Source organism: Toxotes jaculatrix, chromosome 8 (assembly GCF_017976425.1).
Source record: "Toxotes jaculatrix isolate fToxJac2 chromosome 8, fToxJac2.pri, whole genome shotgun sequence".
In the NCBI taxonomy this organism is placed as follows: domain Eukaryota; kingdom Metazoa; phylum Chordata; class Actinopteri; family Toxotidae; genus Toxotes; species Toxotes jaculatrix.
In genome coordinates, this window is record NC_054401.1 from 5820592 (window position 1) to 5838578 (window position 17987).

The window sequence follows — 17987 nt, forward strand, 5'->3', positions numbered from 1 at the left end:
GCGAAGCCTTCGAACAATGCTGCTTTACTGAAGGACTGATTTTCATATGGGAGGGGTGATGGTGGTGGTGGTGATGATGGTGGCGGCAGTGGGGAGGGCAGTTTATTCCCCACCGTTGGGGCTTGGTACAGAGAGTGGCGAGAGGTCTTGCTGGCGACAGGCTGGTGTGACGCTTTGCATGTGAGTGTCAGAGGGAAGGCTGCTGGCACTGCTCAGACAGGAGGTGGTGAACGCTTGGAGGCTGGCCACGATCACCTACACAGGTGAGGTGCACTTACTTTGTTTTTGACTTTTTGTGCCACTCAGAGATTTTTGGAATTGGAGATTTTTTTTAAGGAAGTGGATGACTGATTTGGAGATTTGTGCAGATAAGGGAGGACAGAGGGAGGAACTAATGTAACAGTAATGATAACCAGTAACATCTAATCATGTTCTGTGATTCCAAGTGAGCAGCAACAGTGGGGTGTTTATGATGTATTAGATTTTATTAAGGGTCTATGGTTGTTTACACAATAAGTAGACGCATTATGTCTGTATCTATGTATCTAGATTTCTTGTTAATTTTGTTATTTTTGTTCTTTAAGGTCAAACACCTACAGTCAGGGTGAGCGTGAGTGCTCATAGATGAGGTGATGAGTGAGTGAGTGAAAAGATTGAGAGTTGGATGAGTCACAAGTTAGACTGAGTTAGGTAATGAATTAGTGTGTGTCTGTGCGCGCCTTGATGAACGTGTGCACGGGTGGACGTGTTTGTGATGATGTGTAAGCATGCACACATGAGTAAGTGAGTGAGTGTGTTTGTGTGTGCATGTGCTGTTCGATGTTAGCGGGGGCTGCTAAAAGCCCAGCCAATTATTACTGGACAGATTTCACTGCCTGTGCCATTAGCACTGAGCTGTTCCTGTAATTGCCAGAGTGTATTACCACATCCAAACAGACATCAGATGCCAGGTAGAAAATCCTCCGATTACACAGCCAACCAAAACAGTTTTACAAGTAATTTAACAGTGGTCTGCATTATTCAATTGAGAGACAGATATGTTTTCTTTAATGACGCTGTCAGAGGCTACAGTGTTTTCCTGCATCCACAAGCAGAGATTTCTACATATATAAAGTAGAAACATAGAAGTAGTACTTTTTACTAATAGCGTAGTGTTGAGTGTAATTTTAATTCTCAGTTATGGCCCAATTGATGAGCAAAATCACTGTGCCAGAAAGGCATAATCCCTTCAGGGTAAGCTAAATCATAAAAGTGGTAACACATCTGAGTTTCAGATTTTGACCTTTAATTATAGCTTCCCCTTTAGGCTAATTAATATGTTTTGTAAGAATCAATGGACCCGTGCAGCAAGTTTCCCCATCTAATTACACTTTCGGTGTAAGTGTTATTATTAGTAGGGTATTTTTTCGGTTTTAATTATAATGCATTGATTTGGTTTTTGTTAGAATAGATAAATGCCAACTTGCATCTTTCCTTCAAGGATGGCAATGCCTTCCATGAGGCCAATTTCTTCAGTGCAAAGCTGTGTCATCCTTCCAAATTTCACCAAAATCAGACCATCAGTGGTGATGCAAGAACAAAAGGATGACAGATTTATACTCACTTTCTCAATTTAGGGAGCACTGGGATGGGACCACACTTTATCTGTGTGGCTGAACAGGTGACAGCTCTGTTTGTCGCCCCCTTTTGTTCAAAGCGGAAGGGAGAGCACTCTAATGAGAGAGAAGGCCTGTGGCTCACCATCTGCCCACTGGGCTGGGGATTGCCAGAGTGACCGGGTTTGCCAGGTAGAAAAGATGGAAACAAGCTATTGGCGCTCCTGGTTTCTTGTTACGTTGGTGATCTGCCAACTGAATATGACTTTATGTGGTCTTGGTAAAACATTCCTTTTATGCTTTTTTTAAAAAAAAAAGTTATATGTATCTGTAGGTCTTATCTGTAGATGTAAAAAAAACAAAAAGCATGCTGATTTGATTTCAAGCCAAAAAAGGAAAATGCAGTGTGTCAGCTAAATTCTTACAGTGGAAGGATGAAAAATGGACAAATACATTTTGCATTGGTGCAAAGAGATGTAGGCCCCACTTCCTGCCCACATCTCTTTGTACCAATGATGTACTGATATAACACACCAAGAAACCACAGTTACTTTGAAAGACTTAAGATAATAAGATAAACACGTGTTATGGCCGCAGTTGGTCATTTAAAAAAACGGATGGTGTAGATAAAAAATACCCTAAAACACAAAAATACTACATACATCATGGGAGAAGTGCTTGTATGTAAGGTGTATTTTATGCACCTTACATACACTTAAGAGTATTAATTGTAAAGGCGAGCAGCATCCTCAAAGTCCGGCCTGAATCTTTTATTTATGCCAGCACTCTGCAGTACCTTGGACAGACTGTGTGACTGGATATTGGCATATCTCCTTGTTTATGTTTGTATCGTGTGTGTGTGTGTGTCTGTGTGTGTGTGTCTGTGTGTACACTGGACTCATCACAGCTCAGCACACCATGTGTAGGAGGGGGAGCAGTCATGTTTTAAGACCATCTGCTCCTCTGAGTATTTTAGTGGGGGCCATTGCTTGTGGTGGACCAACGCGCGTCACAGGCAAACAGCAAAGCGCAAGCTGTGAGCGGGCCTGTTCCGGAAAAATTCCTCCAGTTTCTCCCTCGCACAATGGGCAGTGTTCTGCATACAAGGTTCCCATTCTTTTTTTACCCCCCATCCAAGAGCCACGGCGAAGCTCTTGTGCATGAGCCACAGACGATATTCACAATGAAAATGTTCTTCTTGGCACAGTCGGCTGTTTGTGCGAGCACATTTCAATCACGTAAAATGACTCATAAAAGGTGTCGTGGCCTAATTTAGCAGAGCTGATTGTTCAGACAGCATCTGTATCCCTGAAGCGTGATGTGGAATCAGTGGTTATGTTGAGGTTTGATTACCTTAGATAATAGAAGATGAGGTTCTACACAGGCTCTGCAGCAAAAGGATCAGATTAAGATCAGTATGCACTGATGTACTTTTATATTACATATCTTCTGGTCTAAACTGTGCTCAGCTTTGTCTTTTGGTTTGTGATTTTTTTCATGTTTTTTTTTTATTGTCACTTCTTTTGTTTCCTTGTTTTACTGTTAAAACATTGTTAATTAGTTCTCTGTAAAGTCCTGTTTGCTTCTGTCTTTGTGATAAATGGCCGCAGAAACACAGACAAGATATAATTTTGCTTATCTAAATGCTTGCTGGATCTGCTCTCACACGTGTAATGCACACATACTGTATATACAACGGCCGCAGTCCCAGCAGGACAATAGAGCAGGCTGAGCTTATGAAAAGCACAGAGGAGATGCAGAGGAAGGTCACATAGCTGCACACCCCACACTGAAAAGTGTGCTGGCATGCCTTACGCTGCATTTGTGTGTAGGGGAGGTTATGGCATGCCGAGTATTCGTTTGTACACGGCTCCAGACCATCAATGCAGCATTCTCTTCTTCAGCTCTTCTCCAGACTGTTTACGGAGGGATTCCCTTGAGGTTATCCACAGCTCGGTCGATGCCATCACTTGGCCGGTGGCCTAACGGCCTTTGGACACAGTGACTCACCCTAAATGGAACAATGAGGATGGCAAAAAAAAAAAAGTTCCACTTGTATAGACAAGTTGCCTTTGTTACTTTTATATGCAAACTAGGTGGACCTCTAGTGGATCCATGTTTGTGCTCCCCGCCTACAAACATTCTTCAGCAGGGAAATTATTGGATCTCCATATGACTTCAAAGATCAATGATTGTGCCCTGAAGCCTTTTTCCATTTATGCAATTCAGATTTATCCAGATGTGGCTTCAGATTCAAATACTTTTTTGAGTCTGTGTGATTTACGCTCTTTAAGCTCATGCTTTTAAACAAATGAACCTTTCTATGATAATAATCTGTACCAAACTAACGTAAATCTGTAATTTACATAACCATATTCATCCCACAAGTTCTATGGTCCTCCTACTCTCCGTATGTTGCTCTGACGCAGCCTTACTCAAAGTGATATTGAGTCATTGTGCCTTCGCCATGCAGCTTTTGCCCTTGTGTCATCAGGACCACTAGCATAAAAAAGTCAAGCTAATGTTCCCATGTTTTGATTTGACCTCAGAGGGAAGTATGATCCAGGCTCATAGTTCAAGGCTTCGAGACACACAGGACTTGCTCGGGGAAATGGTGGAACAGAAAGGAAAGGAATGCTGAGTGGGCTAAAGAACAGCTTCAGAAATGCCTGAACGCATATTCAGAGCTGCCCACGACGCATGTAAACCAGAGCTCACACAGACTCCCTCTCTTCCCCTTCTCCTTGTCTCCTTCTAGCATCTCTCTTTATCTCCCTTCTCTATGCTCTCCCACAGAATCTGACGTCTAGGATTCAGAGCCAGACGACCAACTCAGGGAGAACAAAAACTACAGGAAGAAGAAGAAGAAGAAGAAGAAGAAGAAGTCAGGACTGAGAGGTAGAAGGAGCCTGGTGCTGAGGCTGGTATGAGGCAAGTGTTTTGTGTGCGTGTCGCGTGTGTGTAAGTGTGCACACGTATGCTCTGTGCTCTGTGCCAGCCGTTTGTCTGCCCCATGAATGAGGCCGTTGTCGCTGGGGTTGGTGGTGGTGTCAGTGGCCCTGCCTGGCCGCTCGGCTCTATTCTCTCCTGCTGTTGCTGATGCACGGCCCCTCTGCCTGGACACACTCGCCTGGCTCTTGGCCTTTTGTTGCAGTGCAGATGGTGGAGCTTGACACAACATTGGAGAAAAGTTAAGACTGTCACAGACCACAGTGTGGCATTATGCGCCAAGATGTCTCAAAATGTGACCCCTTTCAATCCGAGATGTTCAAATGACATTGTGATGGAGTTCATTGGATTGATGAATCTACAGAATTGTTACCCAAATCTAAAGCTCCCTTTGACTTTATGGAAATTTATGGTTTATACTATAAATTTGTTGTATTGTTCAGCTGTCTGTCCCTCAGTTAAACTCTTTTGGCACACTGTCTTACATGTATTTACTTCAGGAGTTGGTACAATCAGCTGGCAAAACATGTTCAGATCTCTATGAATCTGACAGAGTTTAGCAGTCAGACTGCATGATGAGCAGCATGACAAACCCATGGCCTCTTACACTCTCAAACCAACAGAATTTTTCTCTTCTCTCCATCAACAAGGCTAATATTGGTCATGGATTCTCTGGGGGATGTTGGGATGTGTTAATCATGAAGCTCTAAAGCGCAATCCACTCTTAGGCCTGCCATCTGCACACACCGGCTGCTGCAGCATGAGGCTAAATCCGTTTCCTCTACTTGTACTTCTGCATGTATTAATTCTACATCAACTCCAAAGCAACAGTAGTATATTTATGATATTAGTATACATTTGATTTGTTTATCATATTTAGATTTCTTCGAGAACAAGAAAAGCAAAGTAATAAGTAAAAGTCAGTGTGTTAAAAAATGTAAATAGAGAGAAAATTAAGGCTAAAGCAGTAACATTACATTATACTGACGAGTGTACATATTGTATTTTCTGGTTCTATATCTTTATTCTATCTTGTGAAGACCTGTAGGGTCTTCACAAGTAAGTGAGACTAAATGCTCAATGTCCATTTTGCTTAAATTAGATTATGTGGTTGCATTTGTTTACAAGTTCTCACCAGTGAATCTCGTTCTCAGTCCATCATGACCTCTTGATATATTTCTAGAACAGAACAGATAGTATCAGTAATGTAATGATGACATGATGTGCAGTGACTTGAGTTTGGCTTCGTGTCAGAGCTCCGCCAACAGTAACAGTCATTCATGGGCTGGACAATTATGCATGACAACCATAATGAGTGACTCTACTGAGGGGGAGCAAACAGGTGCTGACTGACGCTGAGCTTGTGTGTGTTCGTGTCCCTTACTACAGCTACAGAGTGAAGTCATTGCCTGATGATGCTGATGTCACTAATTTCTTCTTCTTCTTCTTCTTCTTCTTCATTTATTTAATTAATTAAATATTATTATTATTATTATTTTACAGAGAAGAAGGCTGTCAAGCTGTCTGGGTGTGAGTGACCACCCTCTTTTGGAGCTGCTGACAAGCTGTCCTGCAGAGCTTCTGTCTGTTTTTACCATCAGCATTTCAAGGTGAAACCACGGTTATGGTTACAAGTCATAATGTTTTTATTGCTCTGACTCAGATTATATTCATGAACATTAAAAAAAAACCTTGTTAAACCATACAAACTGTATTTTGTACTTGCACAAAATACAGTTTAACAATAAGCTAAGTTAAACATACTTAACCAATACATTCCAAACCCAGCACGTTTTAAAATGTGATAAAGGACAAGTTGCCTAAGTTTACTCTACAGCATGACATTGAATGTGTCATTTGTTCCAGGTGTGTTTTGTTCTGGAATACTGGGTGACATTTCTAACTCCACTAATAATAACGAAGTAAGAGAGAATTATTTAGCTGGCATAACATTATGCGTTTCCTGTTCTCCTGACTGTTGTGTTGTACTTCTTGGAGAAAAATAGTGTATCATGGTGTTTTTGTAGATAAATAGGTTATTGACTCATGGCTGCAGTACAATATCAGATTTGGTTCATCTGGGGCATGAAATGAACTACTGTACTATGGTGAATACTGATACAGGGACGTCTGTGATGAGATATGAAAATATGAAATTGGAACTGCTTGGTAATTGCAAGAAATGTTTCATTTTGCGGAGAAACTCCGCAGCAATGTTTGCCACAAAAACATCTCCTGACATGATGTTTATGAATTCTCTTGAGGGACTAGATTTTCCGCAGTGGGATGGGAAATATTCTTAGTTACTTACTGGAACCATTTCAGGTGGTAAAGTTTAAAACAGCTTTGTTTTTCCTTTATGCGTTTCAGTTCTGTTTTCATAGATAAAATCTGCAGTAGACGGTGTGTCTGTGTCATGGTGTCTTGTTAACAGCGCCAATGCTGTTAACAAGACACGTTTTTTTCCTACCTTGATGGTAAATATACTGTAACTGACAGAATGCTATCTGTTCCAGAGGTCTATGGTCCAGCGTTGAGCAGAGACCATGTGGTGTTTGGAGCTGCTCTTAACACTGCTGTTGATCATCAACGGTAATAAATTCCTGTACCTCTTGTTTGACGGTAGACATTTTTTTTCCCCCTTATCTGATACTTATCACCATGCATGCAGTGATCTTACACCATTGACGAGGACTGCTGTAATCACATTTCATTCAACTTTTCTGTCTGATCTCTCAGATGCCAGTTGCCAGTGGAACGTTTGGGTACCTCGGGACATCTCGGCCATGACAAACTCCTGCGTGGTCATCCCATGCACCTTCATGTATCCGTCTGGCGTCAGGCCATACCGTGGCATTCACGGTATCTGGTACTTTGGCCAGCCCTACCCTCAACTCTTCCCTCCCGTAGTCTTCAAAACACGCACGGACGTTGTGCACGAGAGCTACAAGGGCCGCACCAAGCTGCTGGGTGACCTGCACCAGAGGAACTGCACTCTGCTCATCAACAACATTGGCACAGAACACTCAGGGAGATATTACTTTCGTGCTGACCTCGGTGGAGCCAACATGTATACATATCCAGACTTCGCTGAACTCAAAGTTCTTGGTAGGATAAATGATTGGAGTGGAATATTGATTAAAATGAAACTAATGAAACAGAAATATATTATAATTTCACAGCTGACAATGTAATGTAATAATTACAAATTTGTATTGCTTTAACGCAAAGACAAATATGTATTCGGCCAAGTGAGCATCAATTTGTCCATCTTTCAGCTTATATAATTGTTTAGCGGTTAAGGTTGACCGTTTAGTCCTTCTCAAATAGAGGGGCGCACATGTGACTCCGGCATCGCACCGCTGAGACGGAGATAATGAGAAAGTCACCCGAAAGCTAAGACGAGGAAATATGACGAAGCGTATGTAGCGCTTGGCTTCACTGTGACTACAGTGGGAGACGAGCAAAGACCGGTGTTTATTATCTATTTATGGTTGAGGCGGCGGCGCGGGGGGCGAAATGTTTTCTTCTTTCTGCGGGGCGTAACAGAAAATACCTTGCCTTTGTTTGCTTTACTGTGTATTCTTTGTTTATTTTATGTTAATGTATTTAATGTTTAATGTGACTGTTTTTATTGATTTGTACAGTATTTTTATTTATTTAGCTTATTTAGTGTTCTGCTCAGTTTTGAGCTGCAACTCTGCATCAAAATAAACATAAAGTTCTTCTTGTTATTATGCATCAAACAAATCCAGTGCTCTCTTTCTCTTCCTGTTCACCAGATCAACCCAACATCGATGTCCCAGAGGAGATTGTCAGTGATGAGAGTCTTGAGCTGACGTGTTATGCTCCTGACAACTGCCCTGACATGACTCCAGAAATCCAGTGGATGTACACCGACTACCTGCCCGACCCGGAGTTCTCTTCTGATGTCCTGGAAGAGAGCAACACAGCAGTGCTCTCCAACACCCTCACCTTCACACCCAGACCCATGCACAACGGACAGCTCCTGGGCTGCAGGGTCTACTACCCAAACACCACACTGGTCTATGAGAGGCTCATCTCTCTAGACATCAAGTGTAAGTTAAAAAAGCACCTCATACTATAAAGCAAATGAGCAAAAATTATGCTTTTCCGCCTCTGTTTATAATCTCAAAGAGACTGTTGTGTCTGACATGCCATAGTAGATTTCCAACAATAGCAAAAATGAATTCTCACCAAGCAAATGTCTTTCTTGAGTGGCTTCCAGGCAATGACTCAGAGGCTGCCCAAACTCAAACAGATCTTCTTAAGTGTTTGTGTAAAGCAGCACAAAAAATGCTTTAAGTGTTATTAAAATTGGTGTGCTTTATTTTCACACAGCGGTGATTTGAGCTAAAGTGGCGGACCGATCAGCTGAGATTAAAATAATATACACACAGAAATGTGAAATGTTGTACACATTTTTGTGAGGCAGTTGTTTGGTGGTGCCCGGAAGCCTGAGTATTTGGAAATAACGTGTTCTATATTACTTGCCCTGCCAGATGCTCCACGCTCGGTGTGGGTGAATGTGTCCTCAGAGGTGATGGAGGGCAGCTCTGTGATGCTGCACTGCGAGGTGGACAGCAACCCTCCTCCCAGGATCTCCTGGATGTTTGGAGACCAAGAGCTGGTGTGGGACACGGCGTCCAACATATCTCTCCCCCTGGACGATGTGACGCCTGCACAGGAGGGAATGTACACCTGCATTGGGGACAACGGCTACGGCATGATGAACACTTCACTCTACCTGGCTGTCAAGTGTAAGTTTCTGAGACACAAGCCGAGTCCCTATTCATTAAGATTACATTGTGTATTTTTTCAAGTCTGAATAAGAAAACACCCTGAATTTCTTCACTTTTTGTTACAGACCCTCCACGCGAGCCCATCGTGAACAACTCTATGACAGTACTAGAGGGCACCTCGCTGGCCCTGCACTGCAGCACCCAGGGCAGTCCGGCCCCAACCCTCACCTGGCTGAAAGACGGGGAGCTGGTGGGCACCATCACTGCTAATGAGCTGTCAGTGCTGGAGATCTTTGAGATCACGCCACAGAGAGACGGACAGTACCGCTGCCTGGCCGAGAACGAGCATGGCCGAGCCAGCAGCTCCCTCAACATCACTGTTGAGTGTGAGTGCATCACTGTTCTGTATTTCACCCAACAGCTGTGTAAAAGTGCATCTGCAGTGATCATTAGAAGTACTTTACTCCATTTTATGTAACAGTGCACTTGCAGAATTTCACGAAACAAGTTAGTTACATTCAGTAAATAAGTATTTTTTTTTGTTCAATCATTTGTGCATGTTATTTCTTTGACAACTATCTAATTATCTCTACATTATCTCTTGTCCTGACCAAAGTATGAAGCATTACTGTGTAAAAACACCATGTTTCACATTATTCACTGATGTTATAGTAGCTCTTCATTGTGCTGCCTCCTTCAATAGATGCCCCGGTGCTTCTGGAGGAGTCAAAGTGCACAGTGGTGAGGGAGGGTGTCCAGTGTGTCTGCATGGCCACAGGAAACCCTGAGCCCACCATTGAGTTCTACCTGCCCGACCTGAACGTCACCATCAACGAAACAGACGGCCGGTACAACTTCTACACACACACAGACGGATACACCTCCACAGGCATGATCAAGCTGCGGGAGAAAGGAGAGCGGGTCGACAACGGTGGCCCTGCCGTTAACGTCCACTGCAGCATCTCCAACATGTACGGAAGAGAGAGTGTACTTCTGGAGCTACAGCAGGAGAGTGAGTAGAAACCCTCTGTACACCAAAGCAGATTCCTGTTGCTTTCAGTTCCTGTAGTTATGTTTGATAAAATCATATCAGAATTTCCTTCAGCCTCTTCCTTGTCATATTTAAAATGATTTCACGTTATAGTTAAATTTAACAGGCACTTCTGATGATATTCTACATTTTCTTATTGACAGGAAACACCAAATCTATGTATTCCTCTGTGCCGTACACCTGTTGTCCAAAACTTGTCAGTGCTTCATGCGTGACAGTGCAACTTCTATATGCTGTTCATTTACAGTAAATTAAGCCAGTATTGATCGACAGCAGAAAGTAGTTCCCAGTAAATGCACAGTTTCCCCATTTGAGTAACATCTTCCAAAAACTACAGTGCACAGTCATTTCAGGAAGCTATTTAAAAAAAAAAAAGAAACTATATATTTAAAGATTTGCATCCTATGTAGGAACAGATGGACTATTGGTACAGACAGGGTATGGAAGGAATATGAGTATGAGAGATGGACTCACAGGATTTTCACAGTAAACACACATATTGACTTTTACTGGCAAAAAGTCAAGGTGGCAGCAGTTTTTATTTTCGCTTCAGAAAACAATGTAGACAAAGTTAATTTTGTACATCTCTGAATTCCCTGAGCAGCTCTTCTTTCTGATCCAACTTGAGTAAATAAATCTCATGCATGACAGACATTTCAGAGAGGACCGAGATACGATTCAGGAGTGTAAATTAATATTGTGACCATTTAGGCTTCTTCCTGATTAACTCCATAGCGTCCTTGTTAGCTGCTCACATTACCTTGTGCGAACTGGTTTCTCTTGTGCGATTGATCTGGGATTGGTGTAAGACAGTTTTTTGTTTTCTCTTTTCATGAGATTAATGGGATCATGTCCATGTGGATGAACATCAGCCTTATCCTTCACCTATTCTTTCATTTTCAGAAATATACATGGTGGAAGTGAAAAATTAGGGTTTGCCTTTTTAGAGAACACTGAAAGAGGGGATTCTTTTTTCCTTGTCCCCATCTTTTTCCTCCTGTTGTCTCCTTATTGGTTGTGCAAACAGCTTATTTTCAATATACAACCACAATATAATTAAGTTAACAATGGTTATAGATGGCGTTTAAATGTTGTGATCACCGTTATTTTCAGAAAAGTACATGATGGCAGTTATAGTGGGCACCATTGGAGGAGTGGCGGTCATAGCCTTCATCATTGCAGCAGTGAGATACGTTGGCCACAACAACAAGAAGTGAGTATAAATGTCAACTAAAACTAGGCCAGTGCGAGGCAGAAGTAGTCACTTTCCTCACTAAGCATTTTCTGAAATCCAAGGAAACACTTAAGCCTAGTCATCCATTCTAAAACACATTGATGCACATTGTATATGAGTGAATGTGGGACTGATGTGGACGTTAGAATCATTTCTCCAGAGCAATTTCAGTTCATTTGCAACGACAAGTCCCTGTTGAAATCCTCGGAGATCCACACTGGCTGCCTTGTGGAGTGGGGTTAGCGAGCTGGACTAACCTTATATTTTGCAGGCACAATTCCCTGCTCTGACACCGCTTCTGTATCCTTGACCCGCTATGCTAAATACAACCCAGGTAGCCCTCTTAACCAAGGTGCTTTATTTTAGCCTCGAGGCATATTTGGACCCCCAAATTTGCAAGCTTTCTCTGGCAAATCACCCCTGAAGTGGGTGTGAGCTCAGCGACTAAACCCATGAAATAACCACGTCACTCACAGCCACAGTTGGCCTCCAGCATAACCCGACAGAGCTTGTTGTTTTAAAATGGATGCCCAGGCTTGGCGTGTCGCCCTGCGTTAGTGGCAGTCGAGACCGAGTCTGATTATGTGACTCCGTCCCCCAGAGAGAATGGCAACCCTAGGCAGGACGTGGTCCTGGAGAACCCAGCTTTGTACTACAGCGCAGTCAAGAAGGACAAACAAAATCTGAGGAAGAAAGTGGTGAGACATGCTGATGTCAATGATCATGATTATAATGGAGGATGGGTTGGATGACCATTCTCAGACTGTTTGGGGTTGTATTTTTGTGTAATAAAACAAGTCATAAAAAAATGATGAGACCCCATTTTGACCTCTGAAAATGAGGTTATGGAAGGAATCTCTCCCACAAGCAGTCTAGTAGCTCCAACATGACCTTTCCAAACACTGTTTTCTCTTGCTTTCATGCTTCTCTGCGTTTTTCTGTCTGTTTTTCTCTCCCCTAACTCTTGCACAGCTTAAGACAGAGCTGTTGGGCTCAAAGTTTAACTCCATTCTAGAGGAGACTACGGTAAGGTTCCTAAACAAATCCCCATTAAAAGCACAAGCCTCAGTGACAGATGCATCTCCTCGCATATCAGCTTCAGTGTTCTGTACACTGCCATTTGTTTCCAAAACTGCCTTCTGCACGGCTGCCTCATTGCTAACACCAACTGCCAAACTAACAGGAAACATCTCAGTCTCCTTGTCAGTATGTCGACCAGTAACCACTAACATCTTTTCTTTATGGTGTCTGTCACACTCTTCTGTCATCCGAGGTGTCACTGGCACCTTGCGAGTGGTTTGTGCCGCTGATCGGTCCTTCTGTCTGCAGGGAGAAGACGGGGATTATCAACCTGTGGGCTCTATGGCAGGACTGGAGAGGCAAGAGCTGAATTACGCTGCTCTGGAGTTTATCGGGGGCAGGTCCAGGGAGGGGGCCTCAGGGAGGGGGGATGACGGCAGCAACTACACGGAAATCAAAGCCAAATGAATCGCGATCCTTCCCTGATCCCTCGGCTATGCGAGACGCAGTGGCAACCCCGTATTACACACATCTTCTGTCCCATAAACTGTATAATAATCCCCTGCCCCCTCCTCTGATGGATTTCTCTCTGCACATGATGACTTCTTATTTCTCATTTCTTCAGATTTGTCTCATATAACGTACCACTTGATTCCAGTACTTCCCCTCATGCTGCCCCTCCTCCATGGGATTCCCCTTCATACGCCACCATCTGGCAAACCTGGTACTTTCTGGATCAGTGCATGATCCAGTGGACAATGTAAAAGAAGTTATTTAATTTTCTAGCCTCGGTTGTAATACATGGGCTCTAAAACATGCAGTGTTAACAAGCGACCATGTTTTCGTTGCTTTCTCCATGTTCTTCATTGTGATTGTTGATGTTATTGTCAAATGACAGACATCGGAGTGCTTGCATCCATCTCACTATTTGCTCTACATCTGTCTCTTATAACTGTCACTGTGTCTGCTGCCAGCCGAAGCATCGGGGCAAGGAGTAACCGTGCTTTTTGTTCTATTATCTTTATGCGTGTCTACTGAGAGCGAACCCTCTCCTCTCTTTCCTTTTGGTTAATTACATCCTAGGAAGATAACCGACTGAGGCGGGAGATGGAAACGCATCTCAGAATCTTGTTTCCACATAATTGTATTTAATGTGTGCTGTGACTCAGTAGCCTCTCATAATAAATGAAAAAAAAAAGTTACCATCACTTTTGATAATAATTAAAGAGATTTTGAAAATTGAAGTGCTACACAGTCCGGTTCTGAAAAACGTCACAGTTTCTATCCAGCATCCAACTTTAGGATGTGTTGAGATTTTTTTGGGAATTTCCTGCAGCGTGGCCAACGCAAAATGTCTGTCTCCTTCTTTTCCTTAAGGCACGGGGCCTAGCTCTGTGATTGATCTGGAGAGAAAAAAAAAAACAGACCTAAAGCACATTATACTTGCACGTGAGCGGCCACAGTGTTATCTCTCTTAGACAATATGTGCGTGTATGCGTGTGTTTGTTCATTTTGTGCTGAAGGATCACAGGACACTGATCTCTGGGGTCTTTGGGAAATTCGAGCATCGCTTCACCTGAGAAGCTGATGATTTTTTTTTTCTCGCGGGGTTGCATCAGATGTTTGAATGCCAAAAAGTGATGCTGACCTGTCAGCTGTGTGGGCAATTCAAAGACATTTGATCGACCCATGATGTAATATCAAAGCTCACTAATAGTCTAACTTGATAAAGATGGTGTCAATAATATATTAATCAAATGTGTACTGAGAGGGAAAGGGACACTAGTATGCACAGTAAATACCGTGCACAGTAAATACCCCGCACAAGTCTTTTGCCACTATAATGAAATGTCAGTGTGGCAAATTTGAAACAGTCTTGCCACACATCATTCAACCACTCTGACTGAACAGTGTCTTTATATGAGCTTAGAAAACACTACCCAGCTTCTAACTAGTGTGCACTGTAGTCAAATGAGAGTGTGTTTACATGCAGGGAGTAACCTTGTTATTCACTGTGACTGCAGTTGATTTAAAGTATAAGTCCTGCTCTGTTAATCTATGTTTTCTACTAATCATTAAAGGTGTACCCAAGCAATTTATTATTGCACTTCCATTAAGTTGGATGACTCACAGGAGACAGATTTTTAATTTTTAGCCCAGAAGACCTTGCTCTTAGTCTCTTGTATGGGGATAAACTCCAACAACGCTGGATCCCACATTTACCCATATTGCAGCCAATAGTATCTTTTCATTAAACCCTCCCTGCTAGGTAAACTTCTATGTTTTCAAACTCCATGCACCTAGTTTTTAACTCTGCTGTCTGTTATAAATTTGTGGTCTCCAAGCTCAGATCTAGATAACCATAATGACATCGCCAGGGTTTATTTTCTCAGACTTTATAAAGCGACTCCAGGACCAGAGGCGCAGAGGATGACCAGTATTGCCCATGACTGATATCTGACCTCTGTGTCAGCAGGTCAGTGGAGTCTACCTTTAATAAACATAAAGAGTCTAAACCCAGGGAGGAAGCTGTTGCTGTGCTTCTTCCACTTTTTGCCCACTTTTTAAAAAAAAATCATTTACTTGATTGTGCTGAACATCAAATATGCATCTTGTCCACTGATTTTCCCTCCACAACATCGTCACACTGCATGTAGTGATGTTGACACAAGACTCAAGTGGAAAGTAAAAATCTGTCGGGAGATGTGCAGTCAACTCTGAATGAAATTGCTTTTGATGCATATACCATGACCAACGCTTTATAAATTTGTGTTATGAATCAAAATTGAACAGTGGCTGCCTCATTTAAAATTATAGATTAAGTTCATCAAGGCGGCAGCATGTGTCTGTGAGCTGTTTCTAAGTGGGTTAACAATCAGTGTGATTTCAAAGTACAGCAAAGGCCTCTGATTGTGGTAACTCCATATGGAGATAAACTGTTCACGGGCAGAAAAGGCAACATGAAAACAACAAAATGACATCATAAAGAGTACTCAAATTTAAGCTGTTCACATGAACCCCAAAGGATCTCTCTGGTGATAAGGATACCTGTATATAGGATACTTTTTTCTGACGTTAAACCACACCCATAATGCAGTGTCGCGTCGGTCTGAGTGTGTAAATTAGAAGGGAACGAGCTCAGATGTCTCTTACAATATTGCTCATCAATGTTACACTGTATATGATAATGTTATATGCTTTGTAATATTTTTTTTTTAACCTGCAGCTGAGTGAAGACACCGCCGTCACTATTTGTAACTGGTGACTTGTTGCATGTTTCCATTCTTAAACCTTTTTTTTCTCTTTATTGGCACATCTTTGGAAAGAATCACTTTTTTTTTATTCAGCACAGAATTCATCTTTGAAATAAACACGGAGAGTGCAGACAGTCAACACTGTGACAAATATGACTGAAAATGTCAGAATTAAAAAGGTCGGTCAATCTGAGTAGGTCAACAAAATGTATTGATATGCAACATGAAAAGCTAGGTGCTGGAGTTTTTGAGCGTTTTTTTTTTTTACACACTCCAAGTCAAACCTGATTAAAAATGCAGTTTTCTACTTATGTATACAAACACTTGTACAAGTTGACACCAGTGTCAACTGGCTATTTGATTAATTTTAAGCTCTTATTAAGACACTGTTCTACTGACTTGATGTTGGGGGGGGTTAGATACAGTATGGCTGGCTAGCATTGCTAAATTGCCTGTATGCAAATTCAGTAAAAAGTTACTGTCTTTTAAACGCCTCATTTAAAAACAAAAAAAAAAAAGTAGAAATATCAAGTCTATCCTAATCTTTTGCCAGTGTGTTGTAAAGCAAAGCTGTATGTACTATACTTTGTGGTGATCATTATTATTATGAAGAGTTTTTTTCTACACATATGATTGACACAGTAATTCAGATGAGGGTTCAGCAGTCTCTCTCTCTCTCTCTCTGCAAATTAGCAATGTTAATGACGATAGGATGTCTGCAATGATGTACTTTGCTTGCTCTTTTGTTTTAAACAACTCTTTCACCCCTCAAGCAAATTCATCTGTCTTCAGTTCCATGCAAACATAAATAAAGTAAAAACAACATAAAATGGAAACAGCCGATTATTGTTGAAAACAATGTTGGTCTCAAAACAACAGAAAGTTGTGATTTGACTCACAATTTAATCAAATCTAAACACAGAGATATTATATTTCTAGATTCAGTGAGAGTTACACTTTGCAAGGATATCATTGTCCCTGATATCCATTACTAAACATCCACAAAAGCACTTGGAAAAAATATGGCCATATGACTCCACATAGATGTACCTGAGAATGATTAGGGTTTTGATTTTTCTTCAGTGATAGAGTAAATAAATGAAAGTTGTTCAATGTTAAATATCAAACAAGAGCTGCTAACAGAGCCTAGTTAATAAACAAATGTATAACTTACTTAGGGCGGCACAGTGGTGTAGTGGTTAGCACTGTTCCAGAGGGTTCCAGGTTCGAACCCCGGTCTGGGCTCTTCTGTACGGAGTTCTCCCTGTGCCTGCATGGGTTCTTTCCGGGTACTCTGGCTTCCTCCCACAGTCACAAAAAACATGCACAGAGTAGTTAATTGGCTACTCTAAATTGCCCGTAAGGTGTGAGTGTGTGCGTGTGTGGTTGTCTGTCTTTGTGTGTCAGCCCTGTGATTGACTGGCGACCAGTCCAGGGTATACCCCTCCTCTCGCCCATAGTCAGCTGGGATAGGTTCCAGCTCCCCCGCGACCCTGACAGATTAAGCGGTAGAAAATGGATGGATGGTTTTCTGCACCGTGAAAATTAATTGTTAAAAGGCATTTATGGCATTAGTTTTGAAATCATCCTCACTTTGCTTGTAGTTAATAAAACCTTTGAACAAAACGAGTTGGCGGGGAAAAGGCTCTGATTGAGCCACAGCTTGTCAGTCAAATTATTCAACAATGGTCAGGCTACTGAAGACAGTGGTGAAACACATGACTGCAGGTATTGCACAATATAAATCACAATACCACAGATATACTGTATGCAGAAGTGGCTCCTAAAAGGCTGCATGTATTTCAAATGAAGAAATGCTGAGAGCAGATGGTTTCAATTTCAGTAATGTAGAGTTATCTTTTAATATATGGATTTACCAGTAACACCAACATTTGCAGCAGTGCACAGTATGTGTGGTGCACACACTCATTCAGTATTAAAACCTCAAAAACAGTGACATTAGACACATGAAGAACAATTTCAGGTGCATGGTATGTACTGAGTTATCAGTTCCTCATGATAAAAAGATTAACATGGCAAAAATATATAAATTTACAGTATTTCCCTTTTTTAAAAGTTTCATGTTGCTTCAAAGCCATGAAAGTGATATAAAGAAACAAG

At 41.9% G+C, this 17987-nt stretch overlaps 1 protein-coding gene across 4 annotated transcripts; it reads left to right on the forward strand.

Annotated features, from left to right (window-relative positions):
* Positions 1–137: 137 nt before the first annotated feature.
* mag (myelin associated glycoprotein) lies at positions 138–16451 on the forward strand. Of its 4 annotated transcripts, none has more exons than XM_041045343.1 (13): positions 138–263; positions 4392–4493; positions 6048–6154; positions 7061–7136; positions 7284–7652; positions 8327–8623; positions 9068–9325; positions 9433–9693; positions 10011–10319; positions 11472–11571; positions 12194–12290; positions 12565–12618; positions 12922–16451. In XM_041045343.1, the coding sequence occupies exons 4-13, from the start codon at positions 7091–7093 to the stop codon at positions 13078–13080; spliced, it is 1950 nt and encodes a 649-aa protein (XP_040901277.1). In that variant the 5' UTR covers positions 138–263; positions 4392–4493; positions 6048–6154; positions 7061–7090; the 3' UTR covers positions 13081–16451. The 4 variants fall into 4 exon arrangements, with proteins under 4 accessions (XP_040901277.1, XP_040901276.1, XP_040901278.1 ...); XM_041045342.1 differs by lacking the exon at positions 138–263 and adding an exon at positions 4222–4297; XM_041045344.1 differs by lacking the exons at positions 138–263; positions 12565–12618 and adding an exon at positions 4222–4297.
* Positions 16452–17987: the final 1536 nt, after the last annotated feature.